The sequence below is a fragment of the Lonchura striata genome, chromosome 3, assembly GCF_046129695.1.
Source record: "Lonchura striata isolate bLonStr1 chromosome 3, bLonStr1.mat, whole genome shotgun sequence".
Lineage (NCBI taxonomy): Eukaryota > Metazoa > Chordata > Aves > Passeriformes > Estrildidae > Lonchura > Lonchura striata.
Window position 1 is genome coordinate 58,055,512 of NC_134605.1, and position 14,217 is coordinate 58,069,728.

At 42.2% G+C, this 14,217-nt stretch overlaps 1 protein-coding gene across 1 annotated transcript in view; it reads left to right on the forward strand.

Moving 5' to 3' along the window:
• SLC22A3 (solute carrier family 22 member 3) overlaps nt 1–11,473 on the forward strand; it is a 32,199-nt gene extending 20,726 nt beyond the window's left edge. The window contains exons 5-11 of the mRNA XM_021540547.3: nt 766–883; nt 5,913–6,010; nt 6,148–6,362; nt 8,752–8,860; nt 9,096–9,208; nt 10,397–10,496; nt 11,225–11,473. Coding sequence (XP_021396222.1) covers nt 766–883; nt 5,913–6,010; nt 6,148–6,362; nt 8,752–8,860; nt 9,096–9,208; nt 10,397–10,496; nt 11,225–11,282 — 811 coding nt within the window. The 3' untranslated portion in view covers nt 11,283–11,473. The remainder of the gene's footprint in view (nt 1–765; nt 884–5,912; nt 6,011–6,147; nt 6,363–8,751; nt 8,861–9,095; nt 9,209–10,396; nt 10,497–11,224) is intronic.
• Nucleotides 11,474–14,217: the final 2,744 nt, after the last annotated feature.

Genomic DNA, 14,217 nt, shown 5'->3' on the forward strand with positions numbered 1-14,217 from the left:
TGGCCCTTCACAGAATTCTGCTCTGTTTATAAGGTTAACTTAACCAAAGTTGTTTTTTTCCGTCAGCCACGAGACCCCAGTTCTGCCTCTCATTACCTGCTTAGTTAAAGTTTGACCTTGCCTTCAGGCCCCTGAGCTGGATAGTACAGCTGAGGAGAAAGCAGAGCTCTAAGCTGTGGTAAACGTCTGTCTCAGTGAAGCCATCCTGTGGGATGGATCCCAAGAGACTAATCCACGGAGCCTCCCCCTTAACACTGTTTCCTTAAACACTGCTTGCTGTGAACTTTAAAATAGTGAATCATCTTAACCTTAGGCTAGCAGAAACTGAAGCACCCATCATATTGCTTTGTGTTCAGTTTATAAAAGAAGTATGCCTTTGTGTGTGTATGCATCTTATAGTGATACAGCCAGAAGCTTCCTGATCTGCCTCTACATGTTTAGTGTTGGCTTTCATTGATGCTGTTCTACAGGAACCTTCTTTGCCTTGTTGGTTATATTTTTGACAACCATTGTGCAGATACAATATTAAAATTTCTGATTTTTCAGCTTTACAGAGTATTGATGTAGTCTTTTTTCTTCTTTCTTGCCCACTACGATCAAATATTTTACATAAGGCTGACTGGAAAAGCAGTCCTCAAAAGAGTTTTTGTGTCCCAAAGACTGAAAAATCTGTGTTTTGTGTTAACATGGGTAAAAGATAAAAGACTTGTTTACTTATGATGTTACAAGGTAAAAGCCTCATTTAAAACTTTTGTGTTCTTACAGGGTGGTTCCTGAATCTCCACGTTGGCTCCTGACACGCAAAAAGGGAGAGAAGGCATTGAAAATCATGCGCAACATTGCAAAACACAATGGGAAATTTCTCTCACCCCATTTCTCAGAGGTACAGTCATATGTTTGAGCTAGGGTTTTTTTCTAAGCTTTCTTAAGCTTTGGAAGGTTCAGTAGTGTTAAAGTGCACTCTCTAAGGGATGGACAACACTCTTGAAGAGTCACACCAGAACAGTTTGTTGTCAGCCACACAGCTACTTGGTTCATTGCAAGATAGGAAAAGTGAACTAGCTGGAAATATACAGGCTGAAAAAAAAGGGTTTGCAAAACAAGGAATCAGGTCTTTGTTTTGTAACACTCCTACTTTAAAAACTTGTGGGAAATATCAGAAACTAACCTGAGAGGCAATGGTATTTCATAGCAGCTGCGATTTTATCTGACAGAATGAGTAGAGATAGCATGATCCACTATCCTGGCTCCTTTTCTAGAAGATCATTTTACAACTCTAAGAGAAATTGCAATTAGATTTTCAGTATAAATTTGCTTCCATCCCAACAGGGTGAAAATATACTGCAAAGTTCACAACTGAGGAAGCTCTGTCTGAGATCACTATTCAGAAAGTAGGATGATAAGTGTTACAGTCCTTTGGCCAGCAGTCATGAGAGAACTTGAAAGGACTGATACATTTAATGCAAATAATGCTGTTGTGACATTGCAACATTTGGCTTCTGTGTGTTGGGAGCAAGTGTTTGGCTCTCCGACTGTGATTACTGCAGCACTGGACTTATGGTCCAGTAAAAACAGATGTGGTTAACTGGAGTGATCACTGAAGTCCCTTTCAACCCAAAACATTCTATGATTCTTGTGCTGGGCACAGCACTCCAGGTGTGGTCTCACAAGGGCAAAGCAGAGGTGCAGAGTTCCCTCCTTGCCCTGCTGGCCATGCTGCTTTGGATGTAGCCCAGGACACAATTGGCTTTCTGGGACCCAAGTGCACATTGCTGGGTCATGTCCAGTTGAACCCCCATCATCCACCAGAACCCCCCAAGTCCTTCTGGGCATGGCTGCTCTTGGCTGTTCATTCCCAGCTTGATATCCTGTGTTGATACCAGGGGTTGCTTGGACCAGGTGCAGCACCTTGTTAAACCTCCTGTTAAACCACATGAGGTTGTGAAAGGACCTAGAGCTGTTGGATTGAGTCCAAAGGAGAGCTGTGAAATGATCAGAGGGCTGGAGCACTGTTGTAAATGCAGGCGAACCCAATGGGAAGAAATGACAATGTCTGACTCAATTCAGAAGGCTGAATGATTTCTTTATTATAAATATGCTAAAATACGTTAGTATACTGTATAAAGGAAGATACTAAAACTACATACTGCTTTCTCTGACTCTAACACAACTCGTGACCCTCTCACAAGAGTCCAGACACAGGTGGATTGGATTGGCGATCAGGCTCAATCATCACCAGAATCCAATCAAACACTCACCCCAGGTAAACAATTCTCCAAACACATTCCACATGAGAAAAACAAGGACCAGAAATAGAAATTGTTTTCTCTTTCATTTCTCTCTGTGCACCTCTATGAAAAATCCTGAGAGTGAGAGAGATGTGCTTGCCACAGAGCACCTCTCCACAGGAAAGGCTGAGAGAGCTGGGGTTGTTCAGCTCAGAGAAGTGAAGTTTTGGGGGAGGCATGAGAGCTGCCTTCCAGTACCTAAGGAAGAGTTACAAGAGAGCTGGAAATGGACTTGTGTCAAGGATATGAAGGAACAGAACAAGGAGGAATGGCTTCAAACTGAAAGAGGGCAGTTTTAGATTAGATATTAAGAAGAAAATCTGCACTTTGAGAGTGATGAGGCATTGGAACAGATTTCCCAGAGAAGATGAAAAAAAAAAAAAAAAAGCCCCATGCTGAATAGTGTTTAAGGCCAGGCTGGGCAAGGCTTTGAGCAACCTGGCCTGATAGACAGTGTCCCTGCTCATGGCAAGGGAGCTAGAACTAGATGAACTTTAGTGCCCCTTCCAACCCAAACCATTCTATGATTCTATGAATCTATAGTCTTTTGCTGGGGCATATACACCAGTGTGATTCCTACAGCCAGGTCAGGATTATGCAGTGCCATGGTGCCCCAAGTCATGAAGCAGGAAGTTTGTGCTTCTGCAGTTTCCCCTCCGTGTTCAGCCCTGCATTCCTACACCCACTTCCTCTCTAAAAATCAGCATTTTCAAAGCATCATGCCAGAAAGATGTGTCTTCCCTTGCTTTTTGTTTAAAGTTTTATTTTTTTTTTTCCAAAAGTATCCATGCTCATGACCTTAAGCCACTCACAGCTGCAACAGATTAACCTCCACACATCCAGATTTGTACTGGATCTATTCCTAGGACCTTTTAAATATAAAATCTCTGTCATCCTTTTGCTGTGCTCAGAGGAAAGAGTATCTCCAGAAAGTGCATGGGTAATGAATCAAGGGTATTTCTCACATTAACTGATATCAGACTTCTCTTTCATGAAGCAGCCCCAGAATTTCAGGCCAAGTGCTGCAGGCATGGAGGCTTAGGAAGATGTGAGAGGCATTCTCCCTCAATGCACTTGGGCTCAGATTTTCCAATATGTCTGTATCAATTTCATCAGCCAAGTCCCTTACATGGCTCTGGATGTTGCAGCTTTGTGTTTTTGTTGGCATGCAGAAATCACAGATAACCTTTATATGAAAAAGGATAAACATTTTCTGTTTTTACTTTGTGAGTTATGACACTGGTGTAGGTCAACCCCAGCCAGAACTAATTAAATTAATTCTAAATGATAAACTTTTTTTTCTAGTTGCTCACATTTATCCTACCATTAGTTTTTTCAAGCTAATTTTCTAATTCTTGGTCTCTGTCCAAAACCAGAATGAACTACAACCCTCTGAGTAGAACTGCTTCTTAAGAGAATTGTGGTTCAAAACCTGTCCCTTTATCTATAGATTTTTTCCCTACCCTATAGAACATATTTAGACATATGTCTTGCATACATTAACTTGTATATGTAAATGTTATATACATCCATGTATGTATAAACTTGCATGGCCCATGAAGAATTAAGCATGTGTAGAACTATGTACATAAAAATAATTGTGGGAACACGGATATGTAATTTTGCTGGAACATGAAAATGTGAGGAAAGTTATAAAGGGTTCATCCAGCATTTTCAAATAGTGTATCTTTAGAAACATGGGCCCTGACACTGAATTTCTGACTGCACTTGTGTGAATAGCAAAGCTCTCCTTGACTTCAAAGAACAAAAAGAGGATTTTTACCCCTGCAAAGTGTTGACTCTCCCTAGTCCTTTTCTTCTTAATCTATAAAAAAGTGCTCAGTCATGCTTGGAGCTATTTTGACTTTATTAAGATATAAAAATACAAGTGGCAGTTGTGCTGAATTTATCTTTAGTCCTCTAGAAATCTAAAACCATATTTGCACAAAGTCACAACTGATGGCTGGCAGCCTGTTCTTATAAACAACAGACATGGCAGCTTTATAACCATATTATGAGAGAGTCCAAGAGCAGTGCAGAAACCCAGCAACCTCAGCCTGCCTCACTAAGGACTCTGGCATGCAGCACAAGTGGCAGTGCTTTGAAGAAAACTTTTGGCTCTGGTTACAGAAGAAAAGTGAGAGGGAGTAGAAAGGAAGTTCAAATAAGTGTGGGGATTCTCTGTCTTACTTACAAAGAATTGTGTCAGTCGGTTATGAAAAAGTAATCTGTAAATACATCCAGCCAAATCTCACTCAAAAGCAGCTGTGCTACCTTATGATATAATAAAACAAATAAAGGGTGGAAGCTTTGGGCTCAGCCCTGGCTGAGCAGAGGAGACTCTTGGGCAATGCTTTTGGCTTTACCTGTATTCTCATCATGGATCTGCACGTTACCTTGAGCTTCTCTGTCTTTCCACTCCTGTCTCCCCTCTGGCCTGGGCTCCTGCACCTCTGTGAGCAGCAAGTGCTGTGGTAATAAGGAGGGGCTTCCTCTTCTCTTTGCCCTCTTAGGCCTCTTCTCAGGAGGGGTCAATAGTGGAGAGTTAAAGCAGCAAGGCTGCCTAAAATCCTTCTAAAAATGACACAGCAGGTTTAACCCCATGTTCCCCACAGCTGTTTTGAGGGCTGATGGCAATCCCAGCTGTGGCTGCCAGTTCTTGGGCAGTATCATGTTTGACCCCTGCCTAAACCTGCTTCTGCCTTATCTTCCTTGTGTCTTCCTCACTCAACAAATGACCATAGGAATGAAGGGTTTTCACCTGGCTTGGTTAAAAACTGTTAGCCAGAGTTAAAAGCAGTCTAGATCAATGTAAATAATCCCCTTTTGGCCCTGCTAGTATTCTGGCTCTGTAATATCTGCAGCAATGAACTTCAACAGGTAAACACAAGACTGTGTGAAATCCTGCTCTTTTAGTGTTAAACCTTCTAAGCAGTAATTTCATTGAGTTTCTCATTGTGATTGTATTGGAGGCAGCTGAAAAGAGATTTATTATACTTTGTAGGCAGTATGAGGACCATTAATTCATACTTAGCAGGTTATTTTTTTTAGGGTAAAAGCCACCTTCAGCACATTTCACTGGTTGAATATTTTGTAGCACCCAAGCACCATTACAGATCTGCTCTTTCTCTCACTCCCCTTTTCTTCCTGCTGCCCAGCTGTGCCACCAGTGATGTTCCCAAGCCCATTCATTACCTGCTGCTCAGCTCCTTCTCTCCCTGCTTCCCTCAGCCCATTGCTTTTCCCTGTCTCCTCCTCCCTGCTACCCCTGGCAGAAGACAATTCTGTGCCCAGTGGCCCTGATGTGAAAATGACTGCTTATTACCTTCCAAGAAAATTAAAGTCAACAAGGAGGAAATAATTTTTCCATTCTCAAATTAAGATTGGGGATTTTTTAGTTGATTTTTGCACAATCATCTCATTAAGGAAAGCCCACAGCCATACTCAGTTATTAGCTGTTCCAACACCTGTGCACTGTTCTGGAGTGCTTTGAGCAGAAAACTGGCTTGTCAGCACCTTTACTTGCTGGACTGGAATATTGCTGATCACTGTATTTACACAGAAACTCTGTCCCAGTGCCTGCGTGACTCCTGACAGCTGACTGCTGCTCACTTGTCTCCTCAGATCACTATTAGCAACGAGGAGGTCAGCAACCCCTCCTTTCTGGACCTGGTGAGGACTCCCCAGATGAGGAGGAACACACTCATCCTGATGTATGCCTGGTGAGTGCCCATGTCATCCAGCTTGTTACCTGGGTGGTGGGTCTTGAGGAATGATTTCCTTGTGACTTTTAGGGTCTCTCCAGCTGCTTGCAATCATTTGTTTGCCTCTCAACATATTTTTTCCCTCTGCTGTTTAGGTTCACAAGTGCCCTTATCTACCAAGGGCTTGTCATGCGCCTGGGAATTATTGGAGGAAACCTCTACCTGGACTTTTTCATCTCAGGAGTTGTGGAGCTGCCCTCTGCTTTCCTAATTATAGTGACAATGGATCGCATTGGCCGGCGCCTGCCCTTCGCCATGGGCAACATCGTGGCGAGCATTGCATGTCTCATCACTGCCTTCCTGCCAGAAGGTAATTCCCTTCCCTGGCTCAGGCTCTTCAGGTCAATGGCTTCCCCCTGGCACCCCCTGAGCAAGGACAGTGAGCCACACAGAGCTGCAGATAAAAGTAAAAGCAGCTGGTGATACAGGCAGCACTCAGTCACGGAACAGCACACCTTATTTGCATGTAGATGGCCATGGCACCTGGAATAGCCACATCTTTGATGGGTTATGAACAACAGCTGGGAGTAGTCTTAGAGAAAATGTATATAAAGGTCCTGCACTCTCTGTAAAGGCAAATGCAAGGGAAGAATGTACAAACATATTGGGAAAATACATTTCCTGACATGGAACACAAAGTCAGTGATTTTGGTGAGTCATCTTGGTAAGTCTTTTCCTTTACAAATAAAACAATGCAAACCACAAAACAATGTAGGGGCTGTGGTAGGCATCACAGAGGTTATTGCTTTGCCCTCACTCTCAGGGGTTTGGACAATGCTAAGAGGCTGGGAGAAAGATGCAGCTTTTGATTAAGCCATTCTTAGCTGGTTTCAAGGACAGAGAAAAGATCTGGTATTGCACAAAGGCTTCCCAGCACTTCTCTCCTTTCTTTAAATTGTTTTCCCTACTGCAGTTTCTGGAGGGTTTTTTTGTTGTTGTTATGGGTTTTTTGTTTGTTGGTTTTGGATTTTTTTTGTTTTGTTTTTTATCCTTAGGGAGGCATTTGGAGGTGCTTTGAACTGTATATAACTATAGGATTATGCTTTGTTATACTGTAGCTGGGGACTGGCAGCTCAATGGACATCAGAAAGGCTTATTCCTCCCCAGACTTGTTCCTATCAAAGTGAGGGACAGTCCTGGCCATCCTAAGAGCTTTTAGTTTCTCAAGGTATAGCATGGGGCTGCCAGCAGCCTTCTCTCAGTAGGAGAGGACAGCCTTGGGATTAAGATGCTTGCAGTTGGACACTTGAGATCCAAGTCCTGCTTTAAAGAAATCGGTTTACACAGATGGAAAAAACTGCAGCTCTCAGCTGTGAGCCCCATCACTCTGTGTTGCTCACACAATTCCAGTCCCCTGGCAGAGGGAGCATCCACATGGACGTCACCATCATCTTGGGAGTCTGATGGACTGAAGGAATGCCATGGAGATGTTGTGGATTTGTTTTGTTCTTTCCAGCCTTTATTTTTCTTATATGTTTTTGAAAACAGAACTCTTCAGGGCAAAAGTTGTGTCTTGCAACATGGGATGAAGTTTGATGGTGATTTGTTTGGTTGTTTTGGAAGGGATATAAACCCAAGTGTCTCATTTTTGGTTCAGAGAAAACTGAAATGTTTTCTTGTTCTTCCACTGAAGGTTTGAAAAAACACAATCAGTGCCAGAGCCCTCTCCAGTGGCAGAGCTTCCCCTTGTGCCAAGTTCAGGCTTGTTGTTTCACTTGCCTTCCTGTCTGCCTAGTCATGGTTAGACCATGCAGGAGACTGTCCTCTCCCAAGAGCATGACAGAAGTGCTTGTCACATTCCTTGTCACACACTTCCAGAGAGCACCAGATCTCCAGAGAGGGTTTGCTCACAATGAGAGGGGCAGCTCTTCCCTGCTGTGTGTGGGTGACCACTGCATCCCTGCTGATGTACAAGGGCTTCCTGCTGATGTATTCAGGGCAGTGGCTGCTCACTGGAGCTTGAGTGGACCTAGGAGAGCTGGGCAGAGCCAGTGGGGCAGTGTCAGGTACAGCCTGTGCCAGGCATGCCAGGTATGGTGGGAGAGAAGGGGAGAATGACCAGGGCTAGCATAATTAGGAATTTGTCTAATGTGCAGTGTCTAGAAAAATCACAAAGGGTAAGTGGACTGCTCTAGGGAATATAATTTTACTGCAGCCTCCTTGGAGATTTCTAAGAGATGTGTAGATGTGGCACTTAGGGACAGGATTTAGTGGTGGAATAGCAGGTTGTGTTAATGGTTGGACTCAATGATCTTAAAAGTCTTTTCCAACCTAAATGATTCTATGATTCTGTGCAGCTTTAGAGGCACTTTCCTTGTGGCCAGAAGGCTTTGGGAGATGACTCAGCAGTGTTTCTTACAGCATAACATCTCTGTATAGAAAAATACTCCTTTCTGGAGCACAATTTGGATGCAGTCATGGAAGCTTATGATGGCTATTCTCCCACCCACGGTGTTATGCCCCACCAGCATCTTGAATCAATCAACTCTAGTGATTTCTAGCTCTCCAAAGCAGCCCGACATGACATTTGAAAGCAATAAATGCCAATATAGATTTATACCTACAGCAGTGGCCTTTCAGTCTGATTTGCAGTGTTCCTGAGGTATAATTTCTGTTGACAGGGACTGGGGCTCTCAGAAATGCTCTGCAGGTGTGGCAGAGCACACTTCACACAGAAGTGTTTATTTTTGTGTGAACAGATATCTCATGGCTCAAAACAACAGTTGCCACACTGGGAAGATTGAGCATCACAGTAGCTTTTGAAGTTGTCTACCTAGTGAACAGTGAATTGTACCCTACAACACTCAGGTATGTCAAAACCTCCCAGGAATCTTTCAGCCTTTCCCTGTGCTTTTCACCATTTCCTATTTCACTGTCCTTTGTTTAAACTTGGTTTTCTCCAGAGTTTCCCACTCTGAATGGCCACTGCTTAATGTGGATGGCATACACTGAAGAGATAATTTTGGAGCTAAGTCTACATTCTACTCCTTAAACTGCCAGTTATTGCACCTCTCTAATGTCTGGTACTTTTTGTCTTTTGCAGAAACTTTGGTGTTTCCCTGTGTTCAAGTCTGTGTGATCTTGGTGGGATCATAGCCCCATTCCTGCTTTTCCGATTAGCAGCCATTTGGTTGGAGCTACCTCTAGTTATTTTCAGTAAGACTTAATTTACAATATACTTTTATACTTTAAAATTATCCTACTTGTAACAGAGCTTTTCTTTTGGGGTGAAAGTAGTATGGGGCCCTATCTCCTTGCAGAGCAGTGTTTCTCCACCTTTATGCCTAAAGCAAGAGGCTGAATAGCAAATGGATGAAATGTGATTTCTCTGCAGAGTGTGGAGGAGCTCAGGTCTGCTTAGGTAACTGCTGAAAGAGCAGAAATTAAACGGTATGAAGTGCTTTTAAGACTGAGAAACCCTTCAGCTAGTCTCTGTAATTGCATGGGAGTCTGTGGCTAAACCAGACTTCTAGGAGGTAGATGTGACAGGAAAAATTCAAAATGAAAACTATAGAATAAGAAGGGAAATTTGCAGTGACAATCTTTAACTGAAAACAAAATTGGAAAGACAAAAGATGCTGTAAAAGATGACCATTATTTCAAGAAAAGACATAGAACTACAGTGTTCACATTATCTAATTATTAAATTCTGCTGCTTCTGAGGGATACATGAATTCTCCCCTGTCTTAAGTAAACAACTACAAAATTAAAGTGAACTGTGCAACAGTCAGGGAACATTTGATTTTTTGCTCCAGCCCTTCTATTTTTGACTTAATACATTATGTAAATTATATATATGCAAGAAATTATTCCAATATATCCATTCCTAATTCAGATTTTGAATGGTGTTCCCCAAGGAGGAGTTTTTATTCTGAACCACATAATTTACTTTGACCATAGATAAAAGAAGAGAGTATCCAGGAAAATCTCAGTGTTCAAGAAAATCTCAGTATTCAGGAAAATTTCAGGAAACACAGACGCATCTACATGATAGAGCCCTTTGAGAAAAGGCAGACTTGTTCTACATGAGAAATACCACTCTGGTTCCCGTGCTGTTTTTATACATTTACCCATGTGCACTTATATCAGGTTTTAGACTTCAAGGATCTCCCTTTGGGGAGATCAGGTTGCAAATGAGCTCCTAGCCCTCAAGTAATTTTGTAATAGGCTAAATTAATGTAACATAAAGGTATTTGATTAGAATAGGTTTATCACAAATAGGTGATGCACTTAAAACACCTCATTTCAAACTCAATCTGAATAAATTTTTCTCAGTGGATAAATGCTGAAAATACAAGTAACAATGTTCTTACTGCTTTTGTGTTTCTTCAATGTCCATTGTAGGTATTCTTGCAGCTGTCTGTGGCCTCCTAGTATTGCTTTTACCAGAGACAAAGGGAATCTCATTACCAGAGACAGTGGAGGATGTGGAGCAGCTTCCAAGGTATAAGATACTTATACTTGGGTGAGATTTCCTGAATATGTTCTCCTCCAACTTCACCAACTGTTATAAAGGACTGATGATTTCCAGTATCAAAGTAAATTCCTTAGTTAGGTGGATGCTATGAGCAGGAGGTATTCTTCTCAATAGAAACCTGAACTTTGCAATATCACTAAGGAAGGCTGTTAAAAAATGTATGGTGATAAAATCCGTATTTTTCTCATAGAGACACAAAGCTGTCCTATGCATCTCTGGAAGTAGAAAGCAGCAACAGTGCACAAGAGAGGTGCTGCATAGGCTGCAACTCTCTGCTCAAGAAAACCAGCCATTACCTGAGTCAAAGCATCCTGTGAAGAAGGGCCCCTTATCATGGATGCAATCCCACAATTTGTGAAGTCATTTAAAAGTCACATATTAGATGGATTTAAAGCTGAATAGTTGTAGGCACAGCTTTCCCACTCGTGGCACACAGCAAGGCAGACTGCCCTGCAGATATGCAGGGAATATTTATTCCTTGGCTAAATAATTTGAGGTCGTAGTACTATAAAAGATGTTCAAGGAGAGGCTTTGAATATTACATTAACAACTTTTTCCTGATTCAATGTACAAATTAAGTAGGAGGAAATTTTCAATGCTAAAAAACAGTTTCAGTACTGCAACTTGGACTACAGCTTTAACTACATATTTTCCTGTTTTTTCACTTATATTCCTCTCCCCTTCTGTTTCAACAGTCATTTTGGAAAATGTGGCAAGAGACGGAAACACCAGGACACCAACTCTTATATTTGACTTTTGAAGGACAGCACTGAGCTAAGAACTTTGTTCCCATACTGGGAATTTTTTTTCCACCTGCCATGACTTCAAAATTTGCTGCAGAATATGGATTAAATGTCATGTTTTCCTTCTAAACACAAGGACATTTAATACAAGTAGTGTATTTTTCTATGAATATTGAATAAATTCTTCTTTTTCTGAGTACACTCTTTGCAAGAAGGGACTGTGGTTCTTCACAGAGAACAGAACAGCTTTAAAAATATGGAATGTCCAGCTCACTGACCTTATATTTATTTCTGTATCTATTTGAGACTTTTGTTTATTGTTTTGTTAGGAATTACATTTGTGTGGGAATGATTTAAATGGTAGTTCTTGTTTAGATGACTTTGAGGAGAAGAGGATGACTATTTTAACTGGTCCTCCTTTGCCCCTGAAGAATCTGGACCAGTAGAAGTTATGACAGCTGAAAAAGGAAGGCACTGATTAGGGTGACACTTTCCCTGGTTGAGAGGGATGGAAATCATCAGTGTGCATCAGCAGAACCTCTCTCTGTCTGATTGTCATTCACAGGGATCCTTTTCAACAAAAGCCCTTCTTCCCTCCTTGTTCAGGGGCTTTCTGAAATGTGGAAGCAGTCCTCCTCACCTTTCCGGGGCTTTCTGGAGGTGTCATTCCCTGCACAGGGCAGTAGCTCTGCAGGACAGATTGCCCTGCTGCCCATTGGTGCCTTTCCCCAGACACGCTGGGGTTCATGAGACACCCCTCCTCTCTCCAAGGGAAGGGCTTCTGCCTGCTCTCCTCTGCTGAGAGCTTTTTCAAACACCTCTTTCAAGAGCATGTAGATTCTTTCCTTTGCAAATCATGCTATTTACCCATCTCTACAAACCAAATTCCTTTCCCCTCACCACTGCCAAGATGACCTCCAATTTCTGCATTCTGTTCATTATCTCTATTTGTCATCTTTCTGTTTTGGGGATAATTTTTTTGGGTTGTTGACAGAGATGTCAAGCTGTATTGGGCAGGGATGAGCCAGGAGCTTTGTTATGAAGAGAAGTAAGTGTTAATTGGTCCTTTGAAGCTGACATGTAACAGAATAACTCTGGCGCTCGAAGTAGATTCCAGGGACAGACTGACTTTGTTCTCTATGACCTTCATCAAGAATTGTGTCCTGGCCACTGACTGGTGAACAATACAATCCTTGCAGGGAAGGACTTGAAAATATGTGGCATTCAAAAGGTATCCTGTTACCAACAGAGAAATAAATAAAATAAACTCCCTGAGATATTATAAAGGACCTTATAAGCTCCCCAAAAAACATGTTTGTCACAGGCAAATAAAGGGCTGGGTTTGGAAGGTTCATACCACAGATCTGTAGCACTATGGTAGAGTCAGTGAAAATAAATTACCACTACTCCAGTCTCACCATCCTAGGAGCACAGGAGGATCTCCTATGGTGAGGAATATACTGTGCTTTTCAGCAATTCCCAATTCTCCCTGCCTTTTCCCAGCAACTGCCTTTATCACCAGCCCTTCTGGAGGAAAACAGGACCTTTAACAATAATCCCAGCCTAATGTTTGCACATTTCAGGCAGTTAGTGATAAAGGCCTGTCTTTAAAGGGTGTTTCTAACTTACTCTGAGGCACAGTAAAGGTCAAAGGTATGCTTAGTAAAAGTCAGTAGTGACTTAGAGATATGAAACAAAATTAAAATCTCACTATATATACAGCTAATCTAGAAGACACTACACAAAACTGGAGCTACAAGGAGAAAACTTCTCTTAGACCAATACAATCTTCTGTAGATAGCTGAAGACAATAGCCCAAGGCTGCCTGGCAGACACCAGCCCTGAACTGAGGCTTTGGGCTTGCACTGGCCAGGTGCTGTGTCTCAGTGCAGGCCCCCAGCCACGAAACTCAGCCCAGCCAGCCCCTGCTGCAGGCACTTTGAAGAACCAGGGTGAAGTGATCACACGTGGTGCTGGATGAGATGAACCACCCTCTTCCCTTTAGTGTTTCTTCTTTGTGTTTTTTTTTAATTGGTGTCTTAAACACTTCAGCAGCTTGAGAAAGATTGCAGAGATCTTTTAAAGCTACACCTTTCCAAATAAATGTGAATAGTATTTGACAGCTTCTTCATTTTGTGGACAACTAAAATGCGTTGAGAAATGAGGGATGCAAAGACTTATTTCCTCTTCTCAGATTATGCTTTGTTTTTCATGTGTTGCTCAAAAGAGAATGTAGGTGATAAATTTCAGTAGGTAAAATGGCTTGGGGCAGTGTCAGAAGTTTGAATATATTTATTTCTTAAAAAATTTGTTTTGTAAAGGACAGCAGAAAAAAGCCTGTGTATATGTTTTTACTTCTAATCAAGCAATTTTAGATGGAGTTTGTATTTTGTAATTTCTCCTGTACTGACTCTTCTCCCTAAGAGGGATTTTGTAAGTTGAAAAATCCTTCATCTCTGTGAGACTGTGTTGCCTCCTGAAAGTGTAGTGGGTACATAATGTGGTGCATGACCAGTGGTCTGGTAATGCTGGGATTCCACTCTTGTGGGTGAGAGGTGACAGATGAGGTGGTGGTACCAGATGAAGAGCTTCAGCAAGGGAGACCCCCAAGCAAAACCAGCTGTGAGGAGGTGGATGCATGTGGGCAAGCAGACCACAGGACAGGCTTTTTGTTTAAAAAGAGTTATTCTAAATTCATATGTGCCTCCAACTGCTTAATACTTACAAGAGAGTCCTACAAGCTTCTCAGGAGGCACAGCAGTGTTCTCCTAAGATGCACGTGTTGACACCAAAGTGGCTGTTGTGACCCAGCTCACTCAGTGAGAGCACTTCTTCAATGAGGGCCTGAACTCCATCAGCTGTAATTGCCCTGCACGTGGATCCTCCAGAGGTGCAGTGAGAGATGTGAGGTACACAAGAGACAAAGGGTCACCATACCATCACCA